This window comes from Malaclemys terrapin, chromosome 1, assembly GCF_027887155.1.
Source record: "Malaclemys terrapin pileata isolate rMalTer1 chromosome 1, rMalTer1.hap1, whole genome shotgun sequence".
Taxonomy (NCBI): Eukaryota; Metazoa; Chordata; order Testudines; family Emydidae; genus Malaclemys; species Malaclemys terrapin.
The window spans coordinates 215,292,684-215,319,760 of NC_071505.1; the positions used below are offsets into that span (position 1 = coordinate 215,292,684).

The 27,077-nt window shown below is 41.7% G+C and overlaps 1 protein-coding gene across 4 annotated transcripts in view; it reads left to right on the forward strand.

The window, feature by feature from the left end:
* Positions 1 to 437: 437 nt before the first annotated feature.
* SCML2 (Scm polycomb group protein like 2) overlaps positions 438 to 27,077 on the forward strand; it is a 129,670-nt gene continuing 103,030 nt past the window's right edge. Inside the window, exons 1-4 of one of the 4 annotated variants that reach the window (XM_054006769.1) lie at positions 438 to 460; positions 1,481 to 1,553; positions 22,127 to 22,234; positions 26,605 to 26,673. In XM_054006769.1, the coding sequence (XP_053862744.1) occupies positions 22,213 to 22,234; positions 26,605 to 26,673 (91 nt within the window). In that variant the 5' untranslated portion in view covers positions 438 to 460; positions 1,481 to 1,553; positions 22,127 to 22,212. Of the gene's footprint in view, positions 461 to 1,226; positions 1,554 to 4,639; positions 4,726 to 14,908; positions 14,995 to 22,126; positions 22,235 to 26,604; positions 26,674 to 27,077 lie in introns of those variants that run through there. The other 3 variants (XM_054006759.1, XM_054006778.1, XM_054006788.1) reach the window with 3 other exon arrangements.

The following is a 27,077-nucleotide window of genomic DNA, read 5'->3' on the forward strand; positions in this document are numbered from 1 at the left end:
TTACAGATAGCAATAGTGCATAGGCTGACATTCTGGTGTGTATGAACAGTTTCACATTCAGATTTATATACCTACGTCAGACATACAAATACTTCTATATTATAGATGAGGCTAGTAGCTTTGCCTATTAAGGTTGTCGGTCACTTCTAGGGTGACCAGACGTCCTGATTTTATCGGGACAGTCCCGATATTTGCTTGTTTGTCCTGCGTCCCGACCAATGTGCGGTCGGGACACTTGACAAACAAGCAAGTTTGCCCTCCCAGAAGGGCTCTTGCCCCCCCCCCCCCCCCCAACTCAGCCCCCTCCATCCCCCATTGGCTCCCTCCCCAAATCCCTGCCTTGGCCCTGCCTCTTCCCCATGCATATGGGACTCCTCCTCCCTTCCAGGCTTGCTGCTGTAATGGCGGGGCAAGCCTGGAGGGAGGGGGGGTTGTGGCCGGCTTCCAGTTCCTGGAGCTGGTGAGTAGGGGCACTGGGCAGGCAAGGGGGGCTGGCCAGGGGGCTGCTCCCCCAGGAGGTAGAGGGGGGGCTCCAGACCCCAGCAGCAGCAGGGGAGAGCGGCTCAGGGGCGCACGAGTGGCCATGTAAAGTTTATCAACTTGGACGGGACCCCGGCCGGCTCCCCGCCTCGCGCCAGCATGTTGTGCCGACCGCCACAGGCCAGGTAAGGAGCCGAGTCACCCTCTCCCCCCTCGTCCTGGCTCCTCAGCTGAGCCCCCGCGTCACCCTCCTGGGGGAGCAGCCCCCTTGCCTGCCTGGTGCCCATACTCACAAGGGAGAGAGGAGGAATGCCACTCAGCTGAGGAGCCGGGGGGAGGGGGGACTCAGTTCCTTACCTGGCCTGCGGCAGCCGGTGAGACATGCTGGCGCGGGGTAGGGATACTACCCCCCTACAGGGCAGGGCGAGGAGCCAGCTGGGGTCCCCCGAGGAGCCGATAAAGTTTGTGCCCACTCGCGCGGCCCTGAGCTGCTCTCCCCCGCCGCTGCCGGGGTCCGGAGCCCCGCGCCTCTCGCTCCAGCGGCTCCTTCCCCGTGGAGCGGCGGGATGTGCAGCATGTGCCCTGGGGTTGGGGGGGAGGGGCAGCAGCCACGGTGTGGCCGGCACCTGCAAAACAGCTTTTTTTTTTTTTTTTTGCTCTGCCCCCCCCCCCCCCCCCCGCATCCCAATATCCCCCCTTCTCCCCCCCTTGCGTCCCGATATTTCCCATCAGTGATCTGGTCACCCTAGACACTTCGCCTTATAAGACTGTTTTCAGTTTTCTACAACTCTGACACACTTTAACTGTCTGGACTGAAATTTTCCATGCTGTCTACCCCGATATAACACGACCCGATATAACACAAATTTGAATATAATGCGGTAAAGCAGTGCTCTGGGGGGGGCAGGGCTGCGCACTCCGGCAGATCAAAGCAAGTTCGATAGAACATGGTTTCACCTATAACGCGGTAAGATTTTTTTTTTTTGGCTCCCGAGGACAGCGTTATTTAAATCAATCCACTCTGAACTGGAGTCTATCTTTACCTGTGCCACAGAGTTCCCATCTGACTCTAGGTAAGTCACTAAACCCAAACTTTTCAGAGGTTTTTCACTAAATGTGTTTCTTATTTTCTGAGTACCCAACTTAAGACCTGGGTTTGATTTGCCTAAGTGGTGATCACTCACAGCTTCAAATGAAGTCAATTGAAGCTGTGCTTTGAACGTATGTACTCTGTAAAATCAGCTGCTATGTGTCTCAAATTAGGGACCCAAAATTAGTGGGAACTTTATCTTAAGTGCTCTGTGCCTCAGTTCCCCATCTGTAAAATGGGGATGATAATGCTCCCTCATCTCAAGGGTAATTGTATTTTCAAAATACATTAATGTTTGCGAAGAACTTAGATATTATTGTGATTAGCATCATAGAAAAGTCCACGAAGAGGCTAATAATTCTGTTTTCACAACGTGGTTTGAGTAGTGTGCAATAAATAAGGCATGTGTTTAACAGTGAGAAAACAAAATATGAATAGCTGTTCATTAAGTGAGCACTGTCCATCCTTTACACTAAATGAGCAAGGGTCCTGTGGAGAAAATAGTATTTAATTAAAGAATTGGGTTGAACAGGAAGCCTTAATACTGGCATTTACTAACTTTTGAGTGCTTGACTTTGCAATCATAATAATGGTCGTTTAACCTAGTTTTTTGTGTTTGTGATATATTACACTAATTTTTACACCCTCTAGAAGTGTGTGTGTGTCCCCTAGATTAGCTGCCAGCAACCGGCGCCCTAGGCAAATCATGCAATCGGCACCCCTCATCCCCAAACCCGAAGGTTTTTGGTAAACTGGGAAACATTTTGCCCCTTTTTTCCTTTTAATATTTTTACACTTTTTTTTTTTTTAAACAGAGGCTTAATTATTCGGTTTGTCCATCTGTCTAACCAATGTTTCTGAGATCAGATAAAATAGAGACAAAATTTTCAGAATAGATTTGTATACAACAGCTAGATATTTCAGTCTGATTTCAAATAAAAATGCATTAAAAATGTTAATTATTTTTATTACAAATCCAAAATCATCCATTACACTATCCTGCTTTAACTGCCATTACCATCACATCCAATATAGAAAGAAATAAGAAAACTCTTCAGTGAATTTTAACCTGTATTTACAAAACACTCTGAATAAGAAACACTGTGGGATCTTAAAACATGCGGATTAGTAACCTACACTCACTTAACTATTAAAACAGTTAGTTACAGTGTTTACATGGAAACAAAATGACCTTTTTCGACATTATAACCCGACACCGGTTGTTTGGAAAGTAATCCCTTTCCTCACGGTTACCTGCTTGGAGAGTGATGTCATCACTTAGAGTGTGACATCATTGTAGTCTATTAAGCATTAACACTGTTACTTTTCTTTTATGGACCTTATTTATTACATGTGAACCACTTATAACAAAGAAAAGTTCATAATTATACAGCTCAATAATAACACTAAGGTTTAACACTTAAAGATACTCACATTTTGGATTTATAATGCTGAAAGCAGGGCCGGCTCCAGGCACCAGCTGACCAAGCACGTGCTTGGGGCAGCACCTTGGAAGGGGTGGCCAATCTTGCAGCAGCGGGGGGCACTCGGGTTTTGTTTTTCTTTTTCTTTTTTTTTGCCTGGGGTGGCAAAAAAGTTAGAGCCGGCCCTGGCTGAAAGACGTTATTCTTTATTCTTTGGCACCAAGAAACACAATTTTCCACAGCATTTGCTCGATTCTTAACCATCTACCTGCGATGTGTGTTAAAATGACCATTTGACATGTATCAACTCATAATATCTCTGCTGTACATGAATTTCCGGCTATGCAACCTCGATGTATATTCGAGTTAGGTGTCACTAACATTGCAGCTCTTGCTGCTGGCAGATGTTTCGTTGTGGCTGAGTTACTGCTTATCAAAATTGGGGAGTGGGTCATCTTGACCCTATGTTGCAAATTGGAAAAAAAAATCACTAATTTATTTTTGCAGTAAATAAAAGATTTACTTACATAAATAAATTCTCAGAAATGCAGAGAAATGACTTATAATTCATATTCCCTCCATACACAGCTGGGAATTGAAATAATTATATCTGTATTGTTTTACTTGTATTTTTTTTTTCATTTTAAATTTGTTTAATTTGAATTTTTTCCTCTAATTTAGTGCCCCATTTAATGTGGCATCCTAGCTGACTGCCTAGTTCACCTATATGGATGGGCCGCCTCTGCACTCACACATTCAATGATGCCTGCAGAATAACTGCAGGGGGAGGTTTAGCATCCTTATGCTTCTTGGGTCTAAAAAACCCACAGCACTAAGTCTCAGAACCCAGGTCAATTGACTTGGGCTTGTGAGGCTCAGACTTTGGGGCTAAAAATAGCAATGTAGCTGCTCAGAGACCCACCTCTCTGGCTGGGTCCTAAAGTCTGGGCTTTAGTTGGAGTTGAAGGGCTACATTGCAGTTTTATAGTTCTACAGCTGAAATCCCAGGAGCCTGAATCAGCCCTGGTGGTTTCAATGCACTGTAAACTGGAGTTTGTGGGATCCAGGCTTGTGGACTTGGCATTGCCAAGTAGGGTGACCAGATGTCCCAATTTTATAGGGGCAGTCCCAATATTTGGGGCTTTTTCTTATATAGGCTCCTATTACCCCCACGCCCTGTCCCAATTTTTCACACTTGCTGTCTGGTCACCTATATTGCCAAGCCTGGGCTTGAGCATCTATTCCTCACTAGGTTTCCGGTTGCTGGCTCACAGCCACGCTTGACTCAGGTCCAGACTGCAAAGTGACAGAGCTTAGACCCCAGTCACTGCGGGACTCGGGCACTGACGCTTCCAGCAGGATCCTTAAACCCCGGGCCAGAGTGACTGTGTGTGGCCAGACGTGGGGCGCTCGGGCTCAAACCCGAGTCCCAGGCGGGGCTGAGCGCGCCCCGTAGACAGACCCCTGAAAGCCTGAAGCGAACAGGCGCTTTGCCGTTGACAGGGGCGGGCTTGCACCCAGCGCCTGCGGCAGGCGGCTGCCCCCTCGCGCGGGCTGTGGTAGGGAGGCGGCGGCGGCAGCCCCCAGTGCGGCTGGCGGGCATGCGCGGGCGCCCCACTAACATGGCGGCAGCGGTGGCGTGAATCCCGGCGGCGGGGGCTGCGCGCTGCTTGACAGACCCACGAGCCGCCGGCGGCGCGCGAGGAAGCGGGCGGCTCGCCCCCCAGCCCGGTGAGTGGCGGCGGGGGCTTCGCGGCGCCCTGGGCTGCGGGGAGGAAGCGAGAGACCCACCCCAGGGCTGGCCGGGGAAGGGGGTGGAGAAGCGGGGACGCTGCCCCCGTGTTCCCCCGGCTCATTGGCGGGGGGCGGCTGGGGGACGCGTGGAGCTGCGCCGCCTGCAGAGGCCCCCGGTGGAGACGGTGGGTCTGGCCGGGTCTTTTCTCTCCTCAGGCTCCAAAGCCGCCTCCCGGCCTCTCCCGCTGCCCCCCATCGCAGTCCCCCCCCCCCCGGGCTCGGCGGCGCCTATCGGGGCAGGTATTGGCGCTGGCCCGGCTGCGCCCCGCATGTGGAGGGGCGGCCGGGACGGGGTGCGGGGGTGTGTGTGTGTCTGTCCCCGGTGTGTGGTGCGGGGAGCAGCAGATGCCCCAACCCGGGCTGGGGCTTTGCTGCTGCCGCCTCTTGCTCAGGGCATCGGTGCGCGCCCCCAGTCCCCAGACAGAAAACGGGAGGCAGCGGGGGTGGGTGTGTCTGTAAACCGTCCCGAATAGCTGGGGCAGGGCTAGAGGGGAGCCAGGGATCTTCCCGCCCCCTGCACCCTGGATCGTGCTCCTGCAGCCCCGTAGGGCTTGGGCGAAGCGGGAGCAGCATTGGCCAGCCCGAGCCCAGGCGCTCCGGCTGGTGAGGGACTGAAGTCCAGCGGGTGCGGGGCGTCCATCCCGGCCTCTTCCCTCCCAACCCAAGTCCAGGCGCTTCGGGGGTAAAAGAGCAGCCGCGAGGAGGGGGAGACTCTGCCTCCCCCCGGTTCAGTGAGCGGCCGCCCGCTAGTTCGTGGCGTCCCGGGGCTTGAGCTCTCGGTCCTGCCTAGCCCCGCTCCTGGGGCGCCAGGACTGAAGCGCAGCAGCGATGGCTACGCTGCAGCCTTGGCACTGCTCATCGCACGCAGCCTCGGCAGGGGCAGAGCGGGAGGGTGCCCAAGCGGCAGCAGCTGCTGCTGCTCCCCTGGCTGGTGCCCCGTTATCTGTGCATCTCCCTGTCCCTGAGCCGGGGGATCAGCGCTGAGAAATGCCGGGTGTGTCTCCTCCCCGAGCCTAGCTGCTGCCCCTCCACCGGGCGCACAGCCCCGTTTGTTGCGGGGGCCCCAGGATCGCCTCGGTGCGGGTGTGAGCGTTTGACAGGGGCTGTGACTAGGACACACCTCCCTTTGCTGGAGCAGCCCGCCGGGTATATCCTCCTTCTTCCCAGCAGCGGCGGCGCCTAAATGCACTCGCGGGGACCGCTGCTGCTCTCGATCTAGGGCAGGAGCTTCACCCAAGCGGATGGGATCGGGCACATTGAAGGAGCGCGTTCAACAGATCTGCACTTGCATCCCCTCCTTAGTGAATGTGTACCCTCGTCAGTCGAGCAGAGCTCCAGCTAAAGTCAACGGGAGTTTTGGCCGAGGAAGGGCTTGGTCTGAAATTGGGCTTTGGGAGGGGAGAGGGTTGCACGGAGCGGGCTCCTGCCCTAGCCCAGTCTTAGCCTGGCTGGTGGGTTCCTTCTCCAATTGGAGAGAAGTGCAGGGCAGCAGGAATAAGGTTTCCTTGTTGCTCACTGCGTGTGTGTGGTTAGCAAGAGACTAGTCAATGCCTCTCTGTTCAAGAAAAACCCATGATGGTCCTGAGCAGTAGATAACTGTGTTTTATGTTTTTCCCTTCTGAATTTGTATGAAAGTATGTTTACTTTTCAAATATCACTATATAGAGCCAGTGAAAACCAGTCTAATTTTGCATGACCATGAAATGAAGTAATCTAATAACTTTTAAAATTTGTGTTCATCTGAAAATGTAAAAACGATAGCAAAAATGCACAAAAGCAAATAATTAACCCTCCAACCAAAAACACCTTTACTAATGTGTTTGTTGCTTTTCAAAAATGGGTCATGTTGTGATCATTTACTCAATAGATCACTGTTCAGATTGGCAGAATGCAGAGTATAAAGCTTTAGGGGTTGGGGAACACTCATATTACACTTTGAAAATATGGCATGTTAAAACATGCATAAAGTTGAGTTTAATTTATGTACATACAAGTGACTGCAGAGTGAGTTAGTATGGATTTATTGTATAAGGGATTGTTTTTCGGAGATACATTTCTTAACTTTCTTCTGGATATTATATATGCTTTTTGACAAAGAAATATTCATTTGCAAATTTCATTAAAAAAATCCTTATCTGTCAGCTGCTGTCTGTAGCCATTGGGGCAAATTGGAGGACAGATTACAGTGGCATAGTAATTAAGTGGAACCTTATTTTATTAAAGCTAAATTTCATGCTCAGTTAAACTTTAGGAATAAAAAAGCACTTTCATGTGTTTTTCTTTCCTAAATAGTTACTTATTGTAATTTAAAATATGTTAATGCCTTTCTTCTTCCCACAGTCATTTAATTCTCCTCTTTCCGATTAAACAGCTATAAAGGACTGCAAAAATAATTAAACAGCTTTATAACCTAGGAATTATAACAAATAGGAGGAGGAATATTTTTTCCCGACATATATTGGTGTGGTAATTAATCTTAAAAATGATTTTAACCTCATTGTTAACTCTTGATAATCCTAAAACTAATCTAACAAATCTGATGATTAAGTGAAGAAAACCCTTATATTTTATAGCTTGATAATGGCTTTTCAAAACACACCTGAAATGCCAACATTTCTTCAATAAAAACTTTAAGTACAGTCTTAACTGAATATGAGATCTTTATTTTTTTTTTTTTACTTGTCAGATATTTCAGTTTTAAATTAATGTAGAGCTTCTCAAACGCTTATAGCATAGATCACATTTTAGTAGATTGTCTCACGGACAACAACCGTACCATTTGTAATCACTTAAAGTCACTATGGTAACTGGAGCAATTGCTTACATGGGAAAAGTAATGTTAGGAACACTTTAATGTATTTCTAGATGTTTTTAAAGCAGTTTAACAGCAGGAAATAAGTAGGAGAGCCAGCACCATGTGGGAAACCAGTACACTCTGGTCCACCAGCAAGTGCTCCACAGACCACCAGTAGTCTAGTAACCATTGAGTTACTTCCGCATTAGCAGTGCATTCTGAAAACTTATTTGTACAATCAAACTATGTATTTATTAACAAGAAGAGCTAATTTTGTGAGTAGTGCTTAATATTTTACTGTACTGACAGGATGATAGTACTTGAGTTAGTGTAAAGAAAAAAATAAACTTAAGAGTAGAACAATTTTCTGAACTTTTTATTTTCAGCATCTGATTTAATGAAAGCTTTGCAATAATGCAGACATGCTGCAGTGGAGAAGAGTGTGATGTAACACCAAAGTTTATCCCTTTAGTTTAAAAATAATTTCAATATTTATAAAGGCCCTTTTAATAAAGTTTCAGGTGCACTGTTTGAATATGAAAGTCAGTGATGTGACTCTTTTTAAAACAAAATACTTGAAATTAATATTTCACTGTAAGGATTAGCGGACAGTGCTAGTACTCTTGTTACCCGCACACTGTAGGGCACTCACCTTTACCCTTCCGTGAGCTCAAGGCGTAACCCAGTAAATTTAGTCACCCCCACACTTTCCTAACCTTCTGTAGGTTTGCAGGGTCTTCTATCAATGAAAGATCCTTACACGGTAATACCCTTAACCTCTATTTATTAACAATTACCAAAACCTTACACTCTTGCTGTCTAGTTTCTATAAATAATACAGTCTGTCTAGCAAATTTGTTTTGCTGTATACATATATACTGTAGTGCATTTAAGAACAAATATTTTGCAGTAATTGTTTAAACTCTGCAAAAACATTTGCTCATTTTCTAGCATACACTATAATTGGTGCAAAGGTATATTGCAGCTGCAAGAAGAAACTCAATAGATACTCAAAGCTTAGCTACAGCTTTGATATCTGGGGTATTCTTCTATCTTAAAATCTGGTTATATGGTAAATGATTATTACACTTAGGAAAGTTAAGTGAAAGAGCAGCATCAGACTTCTCAAATAAATATATCTATATTTTAACTTTTCTCATTACTTCTTTGAGCAGGCAGGTGTCCTTTCCTGCTGCTGACTCCCTCACTGGATCCAGGTGGAATGTCTTGAGCAAAATAAATGGCAAACTACTCCATGTTGCTGCTTAATCTCAAAGGAGTTGTTGATAGGTGGTGTTTCCAATACAAGACCAGGAACATTCAGGAAACTACCTGAAGTTAAATGGTGCTGAGAATTTATTTATCCCAGCCCTATTCTTTTGTTTCAAGAGATGGTGACCCAGGCTTCCTTATGAATGGAGGATGTGAAAGATGCGAGAGACTCATCCCCCTGGTCAATGGGCATAGCTGATGCCTGTTCTATATGGGGGAGGGTCAGATCCTTAATAAGTGTTCAATTTCTAAATCCTCCTCAGGGATTCACAAATTGAGGGCCATGCAGCTGAAACTGTATCTGCTTAAGCAATGTATGTGCATCATCTCAGACCTGGAATAGATAACCACCTCCAAAGAACTGGAAGCATCTTCAGCATGTTCTTCTATGAGCAGACAACACAGTCCAGCAGTGATGGAAAGGCAGGAAAGAATACACTGTAGAAATCAACACCGTCCTATTGACACCAGTCACTTTGGCACCAGCAGCCAGTACACTGACACCAGTGCCATCAACCCGTTCAGCACTGGTATTGATAGATTCAGCACTGGCTTCAATGCTGGCACTTCTGGCACTGACAGTGTCATCACTGGAAACAGCATCAGCACCCCAATTCAAGGGTAAATTGAAAGGCAATGCCAGCCAAAGTCCAGACACTGCTCCAAACACCATGGAGCATTGTTCTGGCCATGGACAAAGTGGCTAAGCTCTCTGCTAAGGGAGTGGTGCCAGGTAAGAAGGCACTGTCATTGGCTGTGCTGATTATGGGACTAAGATGTGCCTTCATGCATCTCTGAAATACTCTCCTGGGATGTCATTGGTACCAGGGTGGCACCGGTCACTGGAGCTGAGACATTACCACATAGCACTGCCATTTTGTAGAGAGTTGCTCTTCATCGCTATTGCCAGGCTTTGCCTTCTTCCTGGTATCAACCAGGGATGTCTCTCCTCTACCTTCTGAGAGTGATCCTAGAGGCAGCACTGGAGATCACTCGTGCAGGGCACCACTGCAAAGGAGGTGCAAGTGGCATTGGTCTAACAGTCACAAATTGGCCAGTGTCAATATAAGAGACATCATTTCAAGCATCCACAGCAGATTTCCCCCCTCCTGTGAAGAGGAGATCAGGCAGCATCGCTGCCCAGACTGTCCATACCACCGTCTATCATTAGTACCCAAGAACTGGGAGCAATACATAAACAGCAGCACTCCAGTCTCCAACTAAGGAGTAGTCATCATCGAGGCAGTCCCACCAGCCCATGCCCTGGTGGATGACTATTTTAAAACCGTTAAGGATCTCTTGTATCACAGAGACATTAGATACTGCAACAAATTACAAGAAATCACAAGCTCTTTGATGCCTTGACTACTTCAGCCCCAGCCGGGATTTGCTCTCCCCATTAATGAGGGTATATTGGAGACAGCAACAGGCTCTGGCAAACCCCATCTAAACAGGTGGCTGAGTGCTGCTAGGTGCCTTGGAAAAACTTTGAAAACTTCTATTTTCACAGGATCATTAGTAGAGGCAGCAGTGTAGGAAAAGTTGAAATCTATGAAAGGCATGTGGACAAGGACCTCCAAAAGCTAGACCTGTCCAGGCATTACTTGTCTTGCCTACTTGTCTGCAACTCTGGGTGGCAACTGCCAGGCATTGTTCATCAAATATAATGTACTGACATGGGAAAGGGAGATCCCTTCTTGACGAAAGTACCACGGGACGCTAGGGAGGAACTTAGAGGTCATCAAAAAAAGCCATAAGAGGCCTCCAGGACTCTAAGGATTCCTCAGACACGACTACAAGGTTGATAGTCATGGCCGTGACTTTGACTGTTGGCATCTGGAATACCAAGAGAAGTCCAAGATGCCATCCAGGACCTCCTATTTCAGGGGATGGAGTTGTTCAATACAGAATGGATAAAGGACCACTCTGAGGTTGCTGGGGATGTATACACCAACCCATACAGGAAGCCCAACAGACACAACTGTCTCATCCTTATTTTGGGGGGCAGATAGAGTACTCACTGCAGAAACAATTGTGCTACTTGTCTGGTAGGCACCTTCTCAGCAGATGTGATAGGCTCTAATATGGTTGCTAATATTCCCATCAGGAACTAGCAGCCATCTTCAGGAGCTGTCTTGTCTCATTCCACTGGGCGTGGACCAACATCACTTCAGACAAATGGGTGTAGAATATAGAACTATATTCTAGTTGCCCCTGGCTATCCCATTCACTTCCATGCTCTTCACTCTACTCATCCCTTTCCTTGTTACTCTTCAGGGACGCATTTCACGAGAGGGGGGAAAAAGTGGCCATATTGCTTCTGCTAGGAGTCATGGAAGGGTTCTTAAGTAGTACAGGAGAAGAGGTTTCTACTTTCAGTATTTCCTTCCTGAAGACAAATCACCCTTTCTTCCTATCCTAGACCTGAGGAGACAGAACAAATTGTATGTATAGTCTCAGATTCCAGAATATAGTGCTTGCCTGCAGCACCCCATGTGTGCAGGCTCGATTGGTTCATGGCTCTTAACCTGCAAGGTGAGTTCTTCCATATAGCCATTCAGCTGGCACGCAGGAAGCACTTGAGATTCACGCTGGGACCAGATCATTATCAACATAAAGTACTTTGAGATGTTATAGTAGTCAGTGTAGATCCCAGGACACATCCTTAATCCCTGGATTTTGGAGTCCACGACCTTTGAACTGCTAGGGTATTGATGGAGGACAGCAGCTGAGGAGGAGGCACAAGAGTGGCCTCACAGGAGCGGACAACACTATTTAAAAAAAAAAAAAAAGCATGTGCATGAGATACAGTGGGATCCACACTGACTACACCAGTGGCTCTCAACCTTTCCAGACTACTGTACCCCTTTCAGGAGTCTGATTTGTGTTGCATACCCCCAAGTTTCACCTCACTTAAAAACTACTTGCTTACAAAATCAGATATAAAAATACGAAAGTGTCACAGCACACTGTTTCTGGAAAAATTGATTACTCTCTCATTTTTACCATAAATTATAAAATTAATTGAAATATAAATATTACATTTCTGTGTATAGTATATAGAGCAGTATAAACAAATCACTGTATGAAATATTAGTTTGTACTGACTTTGCTAGTGCTTTTATGTACTTATTGTAAAATTAGGCAAATATCTAGATGAGTTGACGTACCCCTCTGGAAGACCTTTGCGTACCCTCAGGGGTACGTGTACCCCTGGTTGAGAACCACAGGACTACACCATCTCTTAAAACCACCCTTCTCCTCCCTCACCCCACACGTGCAGTCTCTTGTTTGTTCTCTCATTAGGTCAGGTCTAAAATTCTAGATTGTAGGCTCCTCAGGGCTGTGATCTTGTGTGTTTTTGTTCTGTGTTTTGTTCTGTACCATTATTTATCTCACATTAAAATATGTGGTAGGTGTTGCTTGTAACTATAGTAGGCACAACTTTCTCAGACACACTTTTTTTTTCTTTTCCCCAAGTTGGTGTCCCTTTAACATATAGATGGCTCTCCCCTTGTTTGTTGGTGTCTTAAGCAAGTAAGGCATTGAAGGTAGAGGTCTTCACCAAACCACTTAGTTTTGTATCTGAACCTTCAGCTTTGAAATTTGACCAACAATTTTAGTTAAAATGTGAAATGGTAAGGAAAATGAGTCTCCGACTGGAGGGAATGGGCTTCTTTGCCAGGTATCCCATATTGTTGCTGTTTTAAGGTAATATGATATCCTTCTTAGCTTGGACAAAGAGTAGGTTGAGACTCTTAGCATACATTAGCTCATAGAATATCTGAAACTTATAAAACCTACAAGAGAGTAGCACCATTTTAATTAGGTGCATGTATGTAAAAAAAAAAGAGAGTGTACCATTATTTAAGCACCTGATGGATTCTATCATGGTCAAATATAGGAAAACCTGATGGAATAGATGTCATTTTTGTGTTACTTTTTAAAACCCATGTAAAAGAAAAGTTTGATATATAAGTAGTTTTTGTGAGAGAAAGAAGCGAAGGGCTTTCAGTGCCATGCATAGTTGAGTCAGAGTTACCAGTGGCACCATCATGTAGTTGGAACTGAATAATTAGGAGTCAAAATTGTGTGGAAAGGACAAATAATGATGAGAGGGTTATACTGGTGGTGATCAATGAAAATGATAAATAACTGTGTCTGTAGGGGTGGGAGGGAAGAGATCAGGAAAGTTAGTCTGTTGGTACCAAGCTGTATTTTCTTCTCATTGTAGAAAAATGTTAACCATCTGGATTTGTGAATGCATTTTCTACTGTGGTCAGCTACAATAAATTTTGTGGGGAAAAATGACAGTTTTGAAAGGAAGACCCTTTTGAAATGCTTTGATTTAACTGGAAAACTCATTGTCTGTTTTTTCCACCATATGAAATGGGATGGAAAAGGTGCTTTTTCAGAATAATGCAGCTAGGCAAATACTTCAGCAAAGTATTTGCAAAAATTCTGATATTTTTTGTGATCTCTTGTTGTTTGTGTTTTATCCACAAGAATGTTTGCAGAAAACAAAGTGTTTTGAGGAATTTTTACACAAACATGTTTTTGTCAGTATTAGCACTGGAAATGCTCCTACTGGCTTCTGAAAGTGGGGATTGGAAGCCAATTGAAAGGGGAGGGAGGTTGTTTTTTTTGCAGAGGAGCAAGAGTTAGCAGGTGGGGGATGGTACGCAACCACCACCATCAGAGGTAGTAGAAGTGTGTCCCTAATCAGGCACAGGAATGTGTGAGAGCCTGGCGTTCAGCTGTGTAGTTAGGAAGGGAATAATCTTTCTGGGATCTACTTCCTTCAGAAGCATCTCTTGTGACGGTAAGGAAAAGCTTGTGTCCTGTCCTGAGGGGACTTCAGCCTTCCATGCGCAGATGACTACACTGTGTAGGTGAGGATGAGCTGTAGTAGTAAGTAGTTCTGGTGCAGGAGGATCTATCTGTGTACTGCCTTTGTCAGCATCTCCTAGGTGGTGACAGTTGGCTAGTGCTGGCTTTTTTAATTGCCAGTGAGAGAGAGAGACACCTTAAACTCAGGGAGAGGACACTCACGGAATGTGGGTTTGCTAGCGCTATGGGTGCAGGTAGCATGGCATCTGTTTAATCCAGTATGAGACTGCCACATAAGAGGAGTTTGTAGCCGGCTTTGAGGAAATGGTGGGCCTGCAACTTCTGCCATTTGCTGCTGTGCCGGATCCTGCTGATCTTGCTAAGCTTCCTCTTGCTGCTGCGGGGGCCTGTGCTGCGCAGACTGACTCTGTGCCAATAGGTTCCAGGACTGTCAGTGTTGCCCATGCTCCTAGCAAAAATATATATATGTATGTGTGGTATTGTTAAGTTTGTGTTAAGAGGCCAACACAATTAAAGTTATTATTGTTTCATTTAGGTGCTCAATTGTTTTAGTGTTTACTAAATTTACCCCCAAGTTGTTTGGATACAAAAATTATTTTAGGAGAAGGGAAGTGTTGAACTCTGCCCCCCCCCCTGTATTTAAACATCCAGCTTATGGGCACAGGGAGAGTGTCACTATTTACTACACACAAATTTTGGGTGCACAGAATCTTTAAAATACTTTGGAGGTAAGCACAGTAGCTGTAAAATGATCAGCAGTGATATAGTTAACACTACTGACAATATCTGTCTGTATCTGTATCGACCGTCCGGAGGAGTCCACGGAGAATCCTTTTTTTTTTTTTTTTTGTAGTGCTGGTAGGGGGGATTCTGTGGGTTAGTATGCTGTTCAGAGGTATGTTGGAAATATTCTTTGAGTCAGAGAGTCGAAAGTAGGATTCTAGGTCACTGCAGAACTGTATCATGTTTGTGGGTCTGGAGGGACAAAAGGAGAGGCCCCGAGATAGGACAATGAAATGGTCATCTTTAGTTTTGGAATTAACCTTGGGTCAGTCGGGACCTTTCTGCACTATCAATTAAAGCTGTCATCAGTTACACTCTGTTCTTGGAAGACTTTCTTCAGGACCATGAGGGTTAAAACTTTTTTTTTTTTTTTTTTTTTTTAAAAGATACCTTCAATTCTGTCTCACAGCTCTGTGGCAAGGGGTGGATTTCACAGAATCCAGAATAACAGTGCTCTGTCCATAGACCGGCTGTGATCCTAGCTTCCAGAATCCTGGAGCTTAGAGGTAATGCTGACTGGACTAGGACACAGTCCCCTAGATAATTGTATAAGGACTTCCCCTATATCTTCTCTAAGTGCTGCTTTTACATTGTTGGTTCTGCTGGTTGCTTTTGTAGAGAAGTGCAAACAGCTCTATAGGGATCTCTAGCATCCCATTCCATACTAGTGTCTGGGCATCTCTTATTACACTTGTAATAGGAATTCCCTTCTCTTCTCCCTTACCTGTTTTATTTGTACTATGCTCAAAAGTATGCTAGGTGCCTCACTGAACAAATAATAAGCTTCCTGCCATGGCAAGTGAGGGTTAGTTAAAGTTAGAGGGGGTAGGGGTAGGATTAAACAGGACACATAAATTGTGATATGGAGATGTTAGGCCCATGCACATTTCTTAGCAAGCAAAGATTTTTCTTAAAGTTGAATATTTTAATTAATTTGTTTTGTGGCAGAAATTAGTCTTTGGCAGGGATTTGAATGAGACTAGGGTAGTGGCCTGATGAATATTGACCTAATGAATATGTTCTAAGAAAGTGTTCCAAGTTTGTATGGGGACATGGAAAACAACACAGATGTTTAAGATGGTAAATTTGCCAAATTGTTTGTTTTTTCCAGCACTTACATAATGTAAATATACAGTATTAAAATATAGCTTACAATTTCAGCCAATCTGACTTTGAATTTCATTTAGTTTAAAAATGCTTCAGGACATATTTTTGAGCTGTTGGGAGTATGAATAAAAATATTCAAAATCTCCTCTTTTGTGGGCAGACTGCGTTGAAGATTTTGGTTTTAACAATGTGAATAGGCTTGGGCCCAGCTTTCTTAAAGATCTGGTGCCTCCTTACATACTATTTCATCATTCTAGGTTGAAAGATTTAGAATTTTGAGAACCTGAAAGCATGATGGGAGAGAACTGTTTGTATTTTGCATCTGCAGCCTTAAGAAGGGTGGCATGCCTTCTCTCTTATCCTTGAAAGGATTGCTGATTTAGCTAATTTTGAATCTACTTTCATATTTTATTTCAGAATTCTTTTGGCGCAAGTAAATTGGTCTTTGTTTGCTCTGTTTGAACAGTGAAACTACATTGGTCAGTTTCACATCTTGGCTCTCGTACAGAAACAAAATATGGTTTTGTTTTAAATTTCATAACAGTGAAGAGAAGTTACACTTTAAAAAAATAATTGAAAACTTTTATTTTTCTGTTCTTATTGTGACAACGCTTCAGCCTAAAGTATGTTCAAGTAATGTTTTAAACAGTCTCTTGATGGATACTGAAATTTACTTCTTTATATTGAATGAATTATTATGAAAGAGACAGTTTGATTTGATTGTAATGATACATTGCCTTTTGTCTAAAAAGACTCAAAACTTTGCAGTATAATACTGTTTGTAGATAGTCAAAATTCGTTGCTTTATATTTATGCTAATTATATGTTGCATATTGTGCTGTCAAGTTTCCCATAATCCTATTGACAGTACATAGAAACTTGCTTAGTGATCTTTATAGCGACAGATAATACAAAGGAATATTTTTGTTAAATAATCAATATATTTCCAACTCAGGAAGGAAATATTTTGATAAAGCTAGTTTTGGTGTTTACCATCGAGCTGTGAGATTTATTATATTTGCTCTTTTACTGGCACAAGTCTGTAAAAAGCCAAGATATGTATTAAAAATCTGGCTCAGCATTTTTTATGAACTAGAAGTCTTTCTGTGCTAATGGTTTATCAGCTTTGCAGTATAAAAAGATGAAAATTGAATTTCTGCTTCTTGAAAGCATGCCCTTCTTAAATGTATGGACGAAAATGGATTCTACCTTAGATCTAATTTCCTATTAAAAATACCCGTATATGCTTTTTATCTACAAAGGAGGGAAAACTACTTTTTAATGATGCATTGTGTTACTGACATTAATATTACAGGTAGATTGTTTTAATTTTATAATAAATGTAAAATCTGTTATTTTTTCATGTCTCTCTCTTCCACCAGTACCTTAATTCTGTTGGTCAGTAGGTCCCAACTGCCTGCACTAGGATTATGAAACATCTGTATTGCAGAAATAAGCATGCACACTGTACTTTCTTTTGGGGAAAAAAAGTAAACCTATTTGGATCCCAGAATGGCAAATAGCAAAGGTGGTTGTGAAGTATTTAATACCATATAGTAGGCTTGGAATGATCAGGTTTTTGTGTGTGTGTGTGGGGGGGGTAAATGTCAGTTTCTCACATGCACAGCCCTCTATGAAAAAATATTTCCATTGATAATTGAAATTAACAGATAGACCAATTAAGAAAAATGCTGCTTGAGAACTTATTAGAGTTGAAGGATATTTACTTTGTATACTTGACTGGATGTTGACCTCCCTCCCATAATTTCACACAACTGTGAAAATTTAAATTGATAAAAATCAGGGGTGGGGAATGCTTAAAAATACGTATTGATGCTATCTGCCAAAATTATATATAAAATATAAATAACTTGCTGCAAGTCTCCCTATACTTCTCTTATCTCTCTTCTTTTCCCACCTCCAAGACTCTTGTCAAAACAGCCTCAAACCTTCTTCTTAATTTTTTTTAAGAGAGAGAGATGGGTAGGTGCTTATTAAATTTAAGAAGAAAATAATTTTTCATTTTTCAAAATACTTTGAAGGGACCCCACTAACTTAGAAGTCACACTTCTGTCTGGAAATACTGTACCTGTGTCTGCATTAAGATAGCACAGTCTGAATCAGGATTGTGATCTCATTGTACTATGCACAGCTCAGCACAGAGTAGGACAGTCCCTGCCGTTAAGAGTTCTGCCTAATTTAAATCAGGATGCAATAGTGGGTATGACAAACAGGAGGCGGGAGGAGGGAAACAAGAAGAATGTTAATATAGATCAGCTATGTACAGCGCTGGATAGTTTGAATTTGTATATAATGTTACGTGACTAGTAATAAATGGATGATAGTATTGCAAAGATATATTCTCTAATTCAAACAGGAATTAATCCAGGGGGGGTCCTATGGCCTGTGGTATATGGGAGGTCGGACTAGATGATCACAATGGTTTCTTTGATTATATAATCTATGAAGTAAAATTTATGATTAGTATAAATGAAAGAGATTAGAGGGGCACAAATATCAGTTTGTTTCCTTTGTACATTTGACACCTCTCTGTGTATAGCCAATTCCCCTGTTCATCTTGCACAGTAAGTATCCCATATTGTTTATGTGGGACTTTCACATAGAAGCCAAGGTTAGAGGAAACATTAAGAAAATATAATGAAAAAGAAAAACTACAGAGGTAGCGATAGTACCTGAAATTAACTATCTCTTTTCAATTTGACTGTGTCTTTTAAACAGTTGAATCTGAAATTTGAGAGAGGTTTTTAAATTATTCTCATATATTTGACTCTCCTGTACATTTTATAGTTCTCCTTATACATTGTGTGAAAGAAATCAAGTGGACCGAAATGGGTTCCTAGTCTTTACCCAGCCAAAATTTCCCATTCATTTTGTTTAACTGAGGATTGCAGAGTTAGGACTCTGAGCTATACCATCAATGTTGATAGGACCAAAAACCTAATCTGCTTTAAGAATGTTTCCTCTCCACCCACTTCTTTCATTTAACTGTCCACCTGAGCCTGAAGCATCTGTTTCTTCAAAACAAAAGTCTCCAATCTCTATGCTGGGTGACCACTCAACCTAGGTTTAGGTTTCTTTGAAATATCATGTGTTACACTCACATGTTAATTTGTTTCTCCATGTTCGGTGTGTTTATTGTATTTTTGTGAACAGGCCGGGTATTGGGACAAATTTCTGTTGGATAACTGTCTTGCTTGCTTGTAAGAATGGTGGAGATCGCGGAAAGGATATTTGTGATATGCCAACTAAAAAAGTGTATGGTTTTTGACACTCTCTTTTTAAAAGGCTGACCTCACTAAAAAGCAGTAATTCTTGCCATTCAAGTTGACTTTCTAAATTACCAGAACAATATTAGAGTAGGATGGAAAATATTTTCCCATCATATGTAGTAGTAACTTTGGAAATGTAAATGCTTTAGGCTTGACTATTCATATATATTTTTAACCAAGAGCTCACACAGTGGGAGGTGACTAGTAAGGGTGAATGGGGTTTGACAACAAAAGCCTTATCAGGAAGTTAAAGGCAAACACAAGCTCACCATTTAATTCAGAATTAAATGAAGTAGGGGGAGTTAAACAGAAGGGATGAAGCTGAATTTACTGGATGCTTTAAGTAGTATTAGTAGCAAGCATGTGGACATCCTCCATATTGACTTTTTTTTATTGGGTTCCATTTACAAACATTTTAATGTTGAAACTAACATGACACTTTTTTCTCTCTTGCCCTTTGCCTTTGATTTTCAGTTTCCCTAGCTTGGGTCAAGTGACTTATTGTTGATCTCCCGTGTTGATCCTATACTTCCAAGGTCTGAATTGACTCTTCTTGGGGTGTTTCCTGTATTGTGACTGACATAAGTGCTGTTCCTAGCTTGATTGATTTTTCTCCATATTTTTCTTTTGGTTTTCTTTCCATTCCCCTCACCTCTCCCATTACTTTCTTATGCCTATTTATTCCTAGTTCTCTGTCCTTGCATCTGCCTTTCCCACTGTCTCATTCTCCTACCTGGTTCATTCCTTCCTTTGTTTCTGACTTTCATTCTAGATTTATGTCTACCTTCCTTCTTACCCTAATTTCCTATCTTTTTTTCAACATACTCTGCTTGCTTGTTCACTCACATATTCAAGGATATCTTAGGCTTCCCCTCTTCCCTGCCTGTCCTGCTCAAGGATCTCTGCAAGCTTCATACTCTATATTTGTCTAGCTTTTTCTGCAGTTAATATATGGCCAGTGATGTTGGAAATTGTATGCAAAAAGCTCCCACCCTGGCTGGGGTAGGGAGTAGGCAGCGGATAAGAGGACAAACTGTTAGGGAAGGTAATTAATTAGGTGGGGTGAACTAGAGCAGTGTTTCTCAACCTTTTTGATACCAGGGACCAGTTTGCTTCCTTTCTTAAACTGTGTCAGGGAGATCACAGGGACCAGCACCGCTCCACGGACCAGTCCTTGACAAACGCAGAACTAGAGTGCTCCTCAACTCTTCCCCAGTAAGGAGTTATGTTCTGCCTCAGTCTGACTGTAGTGTCTCTGCAGAGGTTTAGCTTTCCTGCTGTTCTTCAGAATGGAGGCTCAGAAATTCAGTTTTTAAGTACAACTTAATTTATATGACGAGAAATAATTTCTAAAAGCTCACTTAAGCACCCTGAATAGAATAAACTTGGTGCAACTGGCTTTTAAGTAACACCTCTAAATAGTAATAAATTTTATCCTGTTGTTGGATTTGCGCTATTTCAAACAACGGTTTAGAATTTCCAATTGTCTTACATTTTTAACAGGCTGGTGAGCATGTTGTAAAATAGCCTATCTGGTGCTACACAAACTAATGAAATGCTGGAATCCTTTTTATGTTTCTGACAGACACTCCACTTGTGCTAAACTTGATGACTATCACTGCAGGGTTGGAATCTTTATTACAGCACCAAGTGCAATCTAGTGTTTGGAACAAAAAGGATAAAAACCATGCACTGTTTTAAGTAATCTACCCATAAAGGCAGCTACTTTGACTCTGCAACACCTTTCATAGTTTATTGCTTAAAGAGGAAAAGCTTTGAAATGCTTTGGAGGAATTCTACAGTCATTTCAAACATACAAATTATTCATTTGATGATCATTTAGAGCATTATTGTGTAGCAAAAATGCTTTGCTTGTTTTAGTATTCAGTTTTATTTATAGCTATTTTTTAATCTTTAATTTTTTGCATTGATAATTTTAGTGGTAATACCTGTTTGGTACATTACGAATATTTTTAAAACTAACAAATTTAATTAAATGAAGTTTTCAATTGGTTTTATCCACATGAAATATACTGTAGACGTAAAAGGTCGTGTGATGAAGCCCATCATGATAGTATATAATTTATAGACTTTAAAAATTCGGAGTTTCATTAAACAGCTGAATAGCTGTTACCAAAGCTTCACAATTTCAAGGTAATTTAATGTGTGTGTTTTAAATATTCAAGTATACCCCTGTGAAGTTCAAAAAATTCTGACTTGCTACTTCTGTAGCATCCTTAGCTTTGAGCTATTGTTCCTGTTATAATAGATATGTTGTTTAGATTGAAAGTCTGGCTTCTGTAAATCCATGGTAGTATCTTCTTTAGCCAGATTTTGTTGTAGAGAAAATGTGTATGTCTAAGTTACAAAACTCTTAAAACAGAAAGTTATACACTAAACATAATAGAAACTGACAGTTTTAAAGGGAAACTGTCGAAGTTGGTAGCTTGAAAATTGTGTTAGATTCTTACCTTTTTATATATATATATATATATATATATATACGTAGAGTGAATGGAAAACTATGTGACTTGCTAGCATTGTTCTTGCCGGACTAACCCATGACTGTTCTGATTTCAGTGAAATGCTGATGAATTTCATCAGTAAAGTTCAGCAGTGTGGGTGCTAGAGTGGAAAACTAGTAACAAAACAGATATTGCTCTTTTCTCTTTATTGAGGTGGCATGGCTTAACTAACTTGGACCTGCTGGTTTTTAAAGCCCGCAACAGCTTAGGCCTGTGCTATATTTGAGACTAGTGTTATCCTTATGAATATCTGTGATCTGACACTACCTGACACCAAATATGAGTTCATTACTCCTTACTTTTTAAATAGCATAACATTTCCCCCAATTGTATTTTCTAGTATGACCATTGTTGGATTGTGTGTATGTAAGATGGAAGGAAAAAAGATTTGAGCTGTTGAAATTGAAAATAATCTTTATAATCTTAAAAAAAACTTAAGTAAGTAAGAGCAAAAGCATATTTTAATGTCCAAGCATAACATGCTCTGTGAAGCAATCTGATTTTTCTTTTCAAGGGTTTACATCATTTTAAAATGCAGTAATAAGAAAATTTAATTTATTCTCCTCCTCCAGTATTGCTTTGATTTAGCTCTTGTTTACACAAAGTTCCTCTACAAGTAGCTTGTTAAACTTTTGCAGCTTTAAAACAGCAAGATAATGTTGTTTTTTTTTTTTGTATTGGATCTATAACTAACTAGCTGTATTACCACTCCACAGGAAACTGTTGTGCTGAAAGGAAGAATTAACTGGTCTTTCAACTTCAGCCTTTTTATTGTGAGAAGGAATATCACAGAAGTGTTACCATGGGGAGAACAGCAGCTAAAGGTAAGGTTGGTGGCTTTTATCCCAAAGGAAAGAAAGTAGAAAACATAAAAGCTATTTTTGATTAGATGGGATATTATTATACCTAATAACAATACAGCAGTTGTTGTTGTTATTATTAAGTTGAAATAGGATGGTAATACATACTGAACTTGTTATGAATCAAATTAAAGTAAAAAAATTCCAAACTTACAGTAGGCATGCTAAATTTAGCCTTAATTGAAACCATTCTATATAATTTCACCCAAAATAACTGTTGTCCTCTGACAATCTAGAAAACAGAGTCCCAATAGAAAATTTAAGCACATATCTAGATGTGTTGTTAAAATATAATCCTTTATAGGTGATAACTGGATTCTGTGACATCTGCATAGTTTATCAGAATAATGTGTAGTAGCAGGTATTAAGTTTTATAATAGCAAACTGCATCAGCAACTATCTTTCAAAAGCCCATGTAGACATGTTAAACTGTTTGTTTTATGCAGTTTAATTTCTCATCTATACAATGGCATTCTCTCTAGTCATGTCTTCTACTGTGCTGTATCGGGGGAAAAAATCATAAGTTATGGTGTTTTGCACCAACTTGAGGGTGAGATTTGAGTAGAAGTGAATGTGTGAAATAGAATAGGCATGAAATGGAAATACAGAATCTTGTGAAGAGAGTCCAACTACTCTGTAACTGGTCCTTTTCAGTTTTGGGACAGGTAGTTCTGCTCTATAGAAAATTGCTAAGATTTTTGCACCTAATTCATGCCTTCCACCTCTTCAGCCCAATTGCTTTCTCTGCAGTTGTCTACTACTTTGTAAACTGAGTGGTGGTCTGTTCTGCAGTGGATCATCTATGATGACTGCAGTTGTGCATGTAATAGTTGCACAAGTTGATGCAGAGCCTGTGGAGGAACCTTACTCCTTGTATGGCAGGCTTCTGCCCTGCCTGTTTGAAGATGCTGCAAGACAGGCCCTATTCCTGGCAGACAAATAGGCAGATTTGAGAGAAGTTCTGATGGAAGATGTTAGCCAGCATCTCCTCTTCCCATCCCCCTCTTGGAGGTGGATAAAAGGGCCTAGACAGAGTCTCAGGTGCATTAGGGATCAAACATTTCCCCCTTTTCTGGTTGCCATCACAGGTCTTCAGAAGGGCAGTGGTCAACTTGTTGGGGAATGTTCCCCCACTCCGTCTCAGTCCTCCACTCCTGAGGTGCAGCTGGGGCCTTCTGTGGGGGGGGGGGGGGAGGGAATAGTCTTTCGCCATCTGTAACTCTAAAGTGCTTGACAACTCTGAGGAACAGAGGTAGAGACTCCTCAGAGGGAGGCTCCTCACACATTATCAGAGCTAGCCAGGGTGGAAGACTTTGACTCCCTTGTTGGAGTGGTGTCTGGAATCTCAAGAATAAGTCCCTAGGAAGTGGCTGTGCAAATCTTGATAGACCAACCCTCTATTGCTCCCTTCCCACAAGGACATCAAGGAAATAGTGTCTTGGGAAAAGACTGATACATACTTTCTAAGGCAAGGCAATGCACTGCTTTCATTGTTTCCCAAAAAGATTCTACGAGACTTGGGGCACTCTCCTATTGGAGGTGTAATAGTCATATCATTGGTTAAGAAACTGGCTCTTCTAATAAGGGGGTGTTTTCTCTGAAGGCTCTCTTCTGTCAGGAAACTGGAGTTCAACGTTAGGAGGAACTGTAAGTGGTCACTAGGATCATCTTAGTTGCTTCTACCAGACTCTATGCTCGAAGGAGTTAGCCTTCTTAGTCCCTGGTGGATTGCAAGTCAATGAAGAAAGCTTGGGTCAGTCTCCAGTTGTCTCTGATTTCTTGTATGATGGCTGTGATTACTCTGGCTTGTCTTCTGATGAGTGATCTTATCAGCAGAAGAATTTTATGTCTAAAGATTGGAAAGAGGTGCTCCAGACCAACCTCCCAAACATAGTATCTGTAAAGTGTAACCTGGGTGGATGGAATTGCTCAATCATGGTTCCATTCTTTTCAAAACTTGGGGTCTTACCAGAAGGCAATGGACAATTTTTCGTCCCCCTCAAAGTCTCCGTCATGTGGTATCCAGCATGATTCAATCTCCAAACACTTCCTATTCAGTGGGAAATTGCTTTGGACCTTGGAAGAGAACCAACTGTTTTCAGATCAATCCCAGTTAGACCAAAATAATGTTGATTTGGAAGGGAATTGCATTTGGAGGAATGGGATGGGGTTGTGACTGTTATCCCTATGTAAGGATATGTACACACACCATCTTGGGGTTTTATTGGAACTTTTACTTATCCTTTTCCCTGGTGTTGGCCTTATTGCCTTTCTATTTTTGTCTGGATAGTCATTTTAAGGCATTGAGAAGGAAATGGAAAACAGGCCAAAGAAGAGGGAGAAAATTTCCCCTTTAGTCAATAGACCAGAACTCTTAATGTCTGCAGGCCAGTAGATCATATCTTTGTTCTTAGTTTAAAACATGAAGAACACTTGTTGGGCTAACAACATCAGTGAAAATGTTAGCCCAAAAGGTTACATTTAAAATGGTGCATGAAAACAGGAGCTCACGTTCACTATAACTGTGGGTTGCACAATATTATAAGAGAATGATTGCATTTTTAAAAAAAGGAATAGTAGCTTACCATTTATGCTTAAAACACCTACTGTGATCACAGCAGCGATTCCCCATCATAGCTGTGAAATATCAAGGCTGTCACTGATCTGAATGCAATAATACTATGTTTAAATACACTTGTTTACCAAGAAAAATAGAGACTGAGATTTGAAATCCACTGCCTTAGTTCTAGCCATGTGAAACGATCTACATCTATTTCATGGCTTGAAAAATTTACCACCTTCTACGCAGGGTGAAAAATAACCTATGCTGTCTTTCTCTGCCCAAAAGCAACAAAGAGCACTTGCTCACTTATTTGCTTCCATTCTCCTTCACTCACTGCCCACCTCCCCGCCAGCATATCAAGAAGAACAAGTCCGTTAGATTTGTTTTTTCAGATATTTTCTACCACTTCTAAATTGTCTATGTTGGAGATAATGGCGTCTCAGTTCCACCACTTCCTTGCTTCTGTGACACACAAGATGTATGATCCGCTTTATGACATTGGATTGTACCTTCATTTTAGTTTCCAGGTAAGTATCAAACATCTGTCAAAAATATAGACATTTGGTATGGAACTAGCAATTGAAATTGAAGTATGATCCTAAACTGAAAAGGGAATTGAATGCTCTGCAGCACAATGGTTGTCTTAATATTTGCTAATGTGGCAAAGCTGTGAATAAAGTCAATTATGGATAGCTCATCTGTCTACGGGTATCTTCATGGCTAACTTCTCTTGAGTTAGGCTAGTTTGAGTGAGAGCAGCGACACTGAAATAGTGCTCAAGCTGCATAGAATGGCTGTGGTAGCAGCCGAGTATTGTGCTCACTTGAGCTGTAGCATATACCCCGTGACAGGCCAGCCAACTTGAATTAAAAGCACCACTACACTCAAGTTAAGGGATTTTGTGAGAGGCTGGAACTTGAGTTAGGGGCAACGCTCACATTATGGCTTGAGTTATCTCTTCAGCCAGTCCTACTAGTTTTATTCCCCCTTATTTGTTCCCCACACAGAGGGCTTTTCCTTGTGGTACTGATACCTGAAGTAAGTAAAGTGAAATTGATTGTGGGCTACTCATGGGTTTCACTCCTTTTTCTGCTGATTCATTGGTGTGGTATAGGTACAGGCCTGTATTCAATGAATTAGGGTTGCAGTGAGACCCTTAACTGAGAAATAAACTGTTAATTTTTTTTTTCTGTTTCTGTTTGTCAGGACCTGCACCAAGATTGTCAACAATGTTTAGTGATCTTGGGTTCAGCAGTTTTTGTGTGGCCAACTTGAGACACCTTACGGGGCTTGAATTTCAGAGGGTCGTGTGCAGCACATTGAGCATCACGACCTTTTCTTGTGTCTCAAATCACTAATGTCTTTTGGAAACCTTGGCTCAAAGGTCCAAGATGTTCTTTGGTTTAATACTGTCCCTCAAACTATAAAACAAAAGCAATTTGAAAATAAAGGTAGATTGCTGTTTTTAAAATTTTGGAAGACATTTGTTTATTGACAGCCAAGAAGGATTCTTTTTAGAATTCTTTCTTTCCGTGCTTGTACCTTTATCTTGATGTTAGTGTCTCTTTTAAACTCTGAGATGAACTAGAATAAGAGTAAAATTTACCTTTTTATGACAGTGAAATATATACACAAAAATCTGTGGTTAATAGAATGTATTTGTCTTGAGAGTTATGTTTAAAAGTGCTCTATATTAGACTAATTGTTACCCTGGACTTTAGTATGATGTGAATGCTAAATCTGTTATGTAATGACATTTTATGTGTTGTAGATTCAAAGAATGTTAAAAAGGAGAAACATGGGAAGAGTCAGCAGTCCAACAATGTGTCTTTAAAAAATGGTAGGTATTAAAATAGTCAGGTTATTAGTCAAGATAATGTTTAAATGTAAATATTTGGATTGTGTTGTATGAGTATCTTTTACACCTCTCAAGCTGTTACTGATGACTGGAATACATAAAAGAATAGAATCATCTGAACCACTGCTGTTAACTTCATTAGTGGACAGTGTTTTGATATTGCACATATAAATGTCTTTGGAAGAGTGAAAGGATTGACTTTAGCATAGTAGTTCAGCTGACCAAAAGGCAAATACTAGTTACCTATGTAATCCCCTGAACAAAAATGTGTGCATCCCAATTTTTTTAAGATGAAGTTTTGGATCATTACTGTTTTCTACCTCCTTCTTTAGTCCTATTTATACCTTTTCTCTCTCAAAAGTCTCCATTGTTTTTTCTCCTTAACT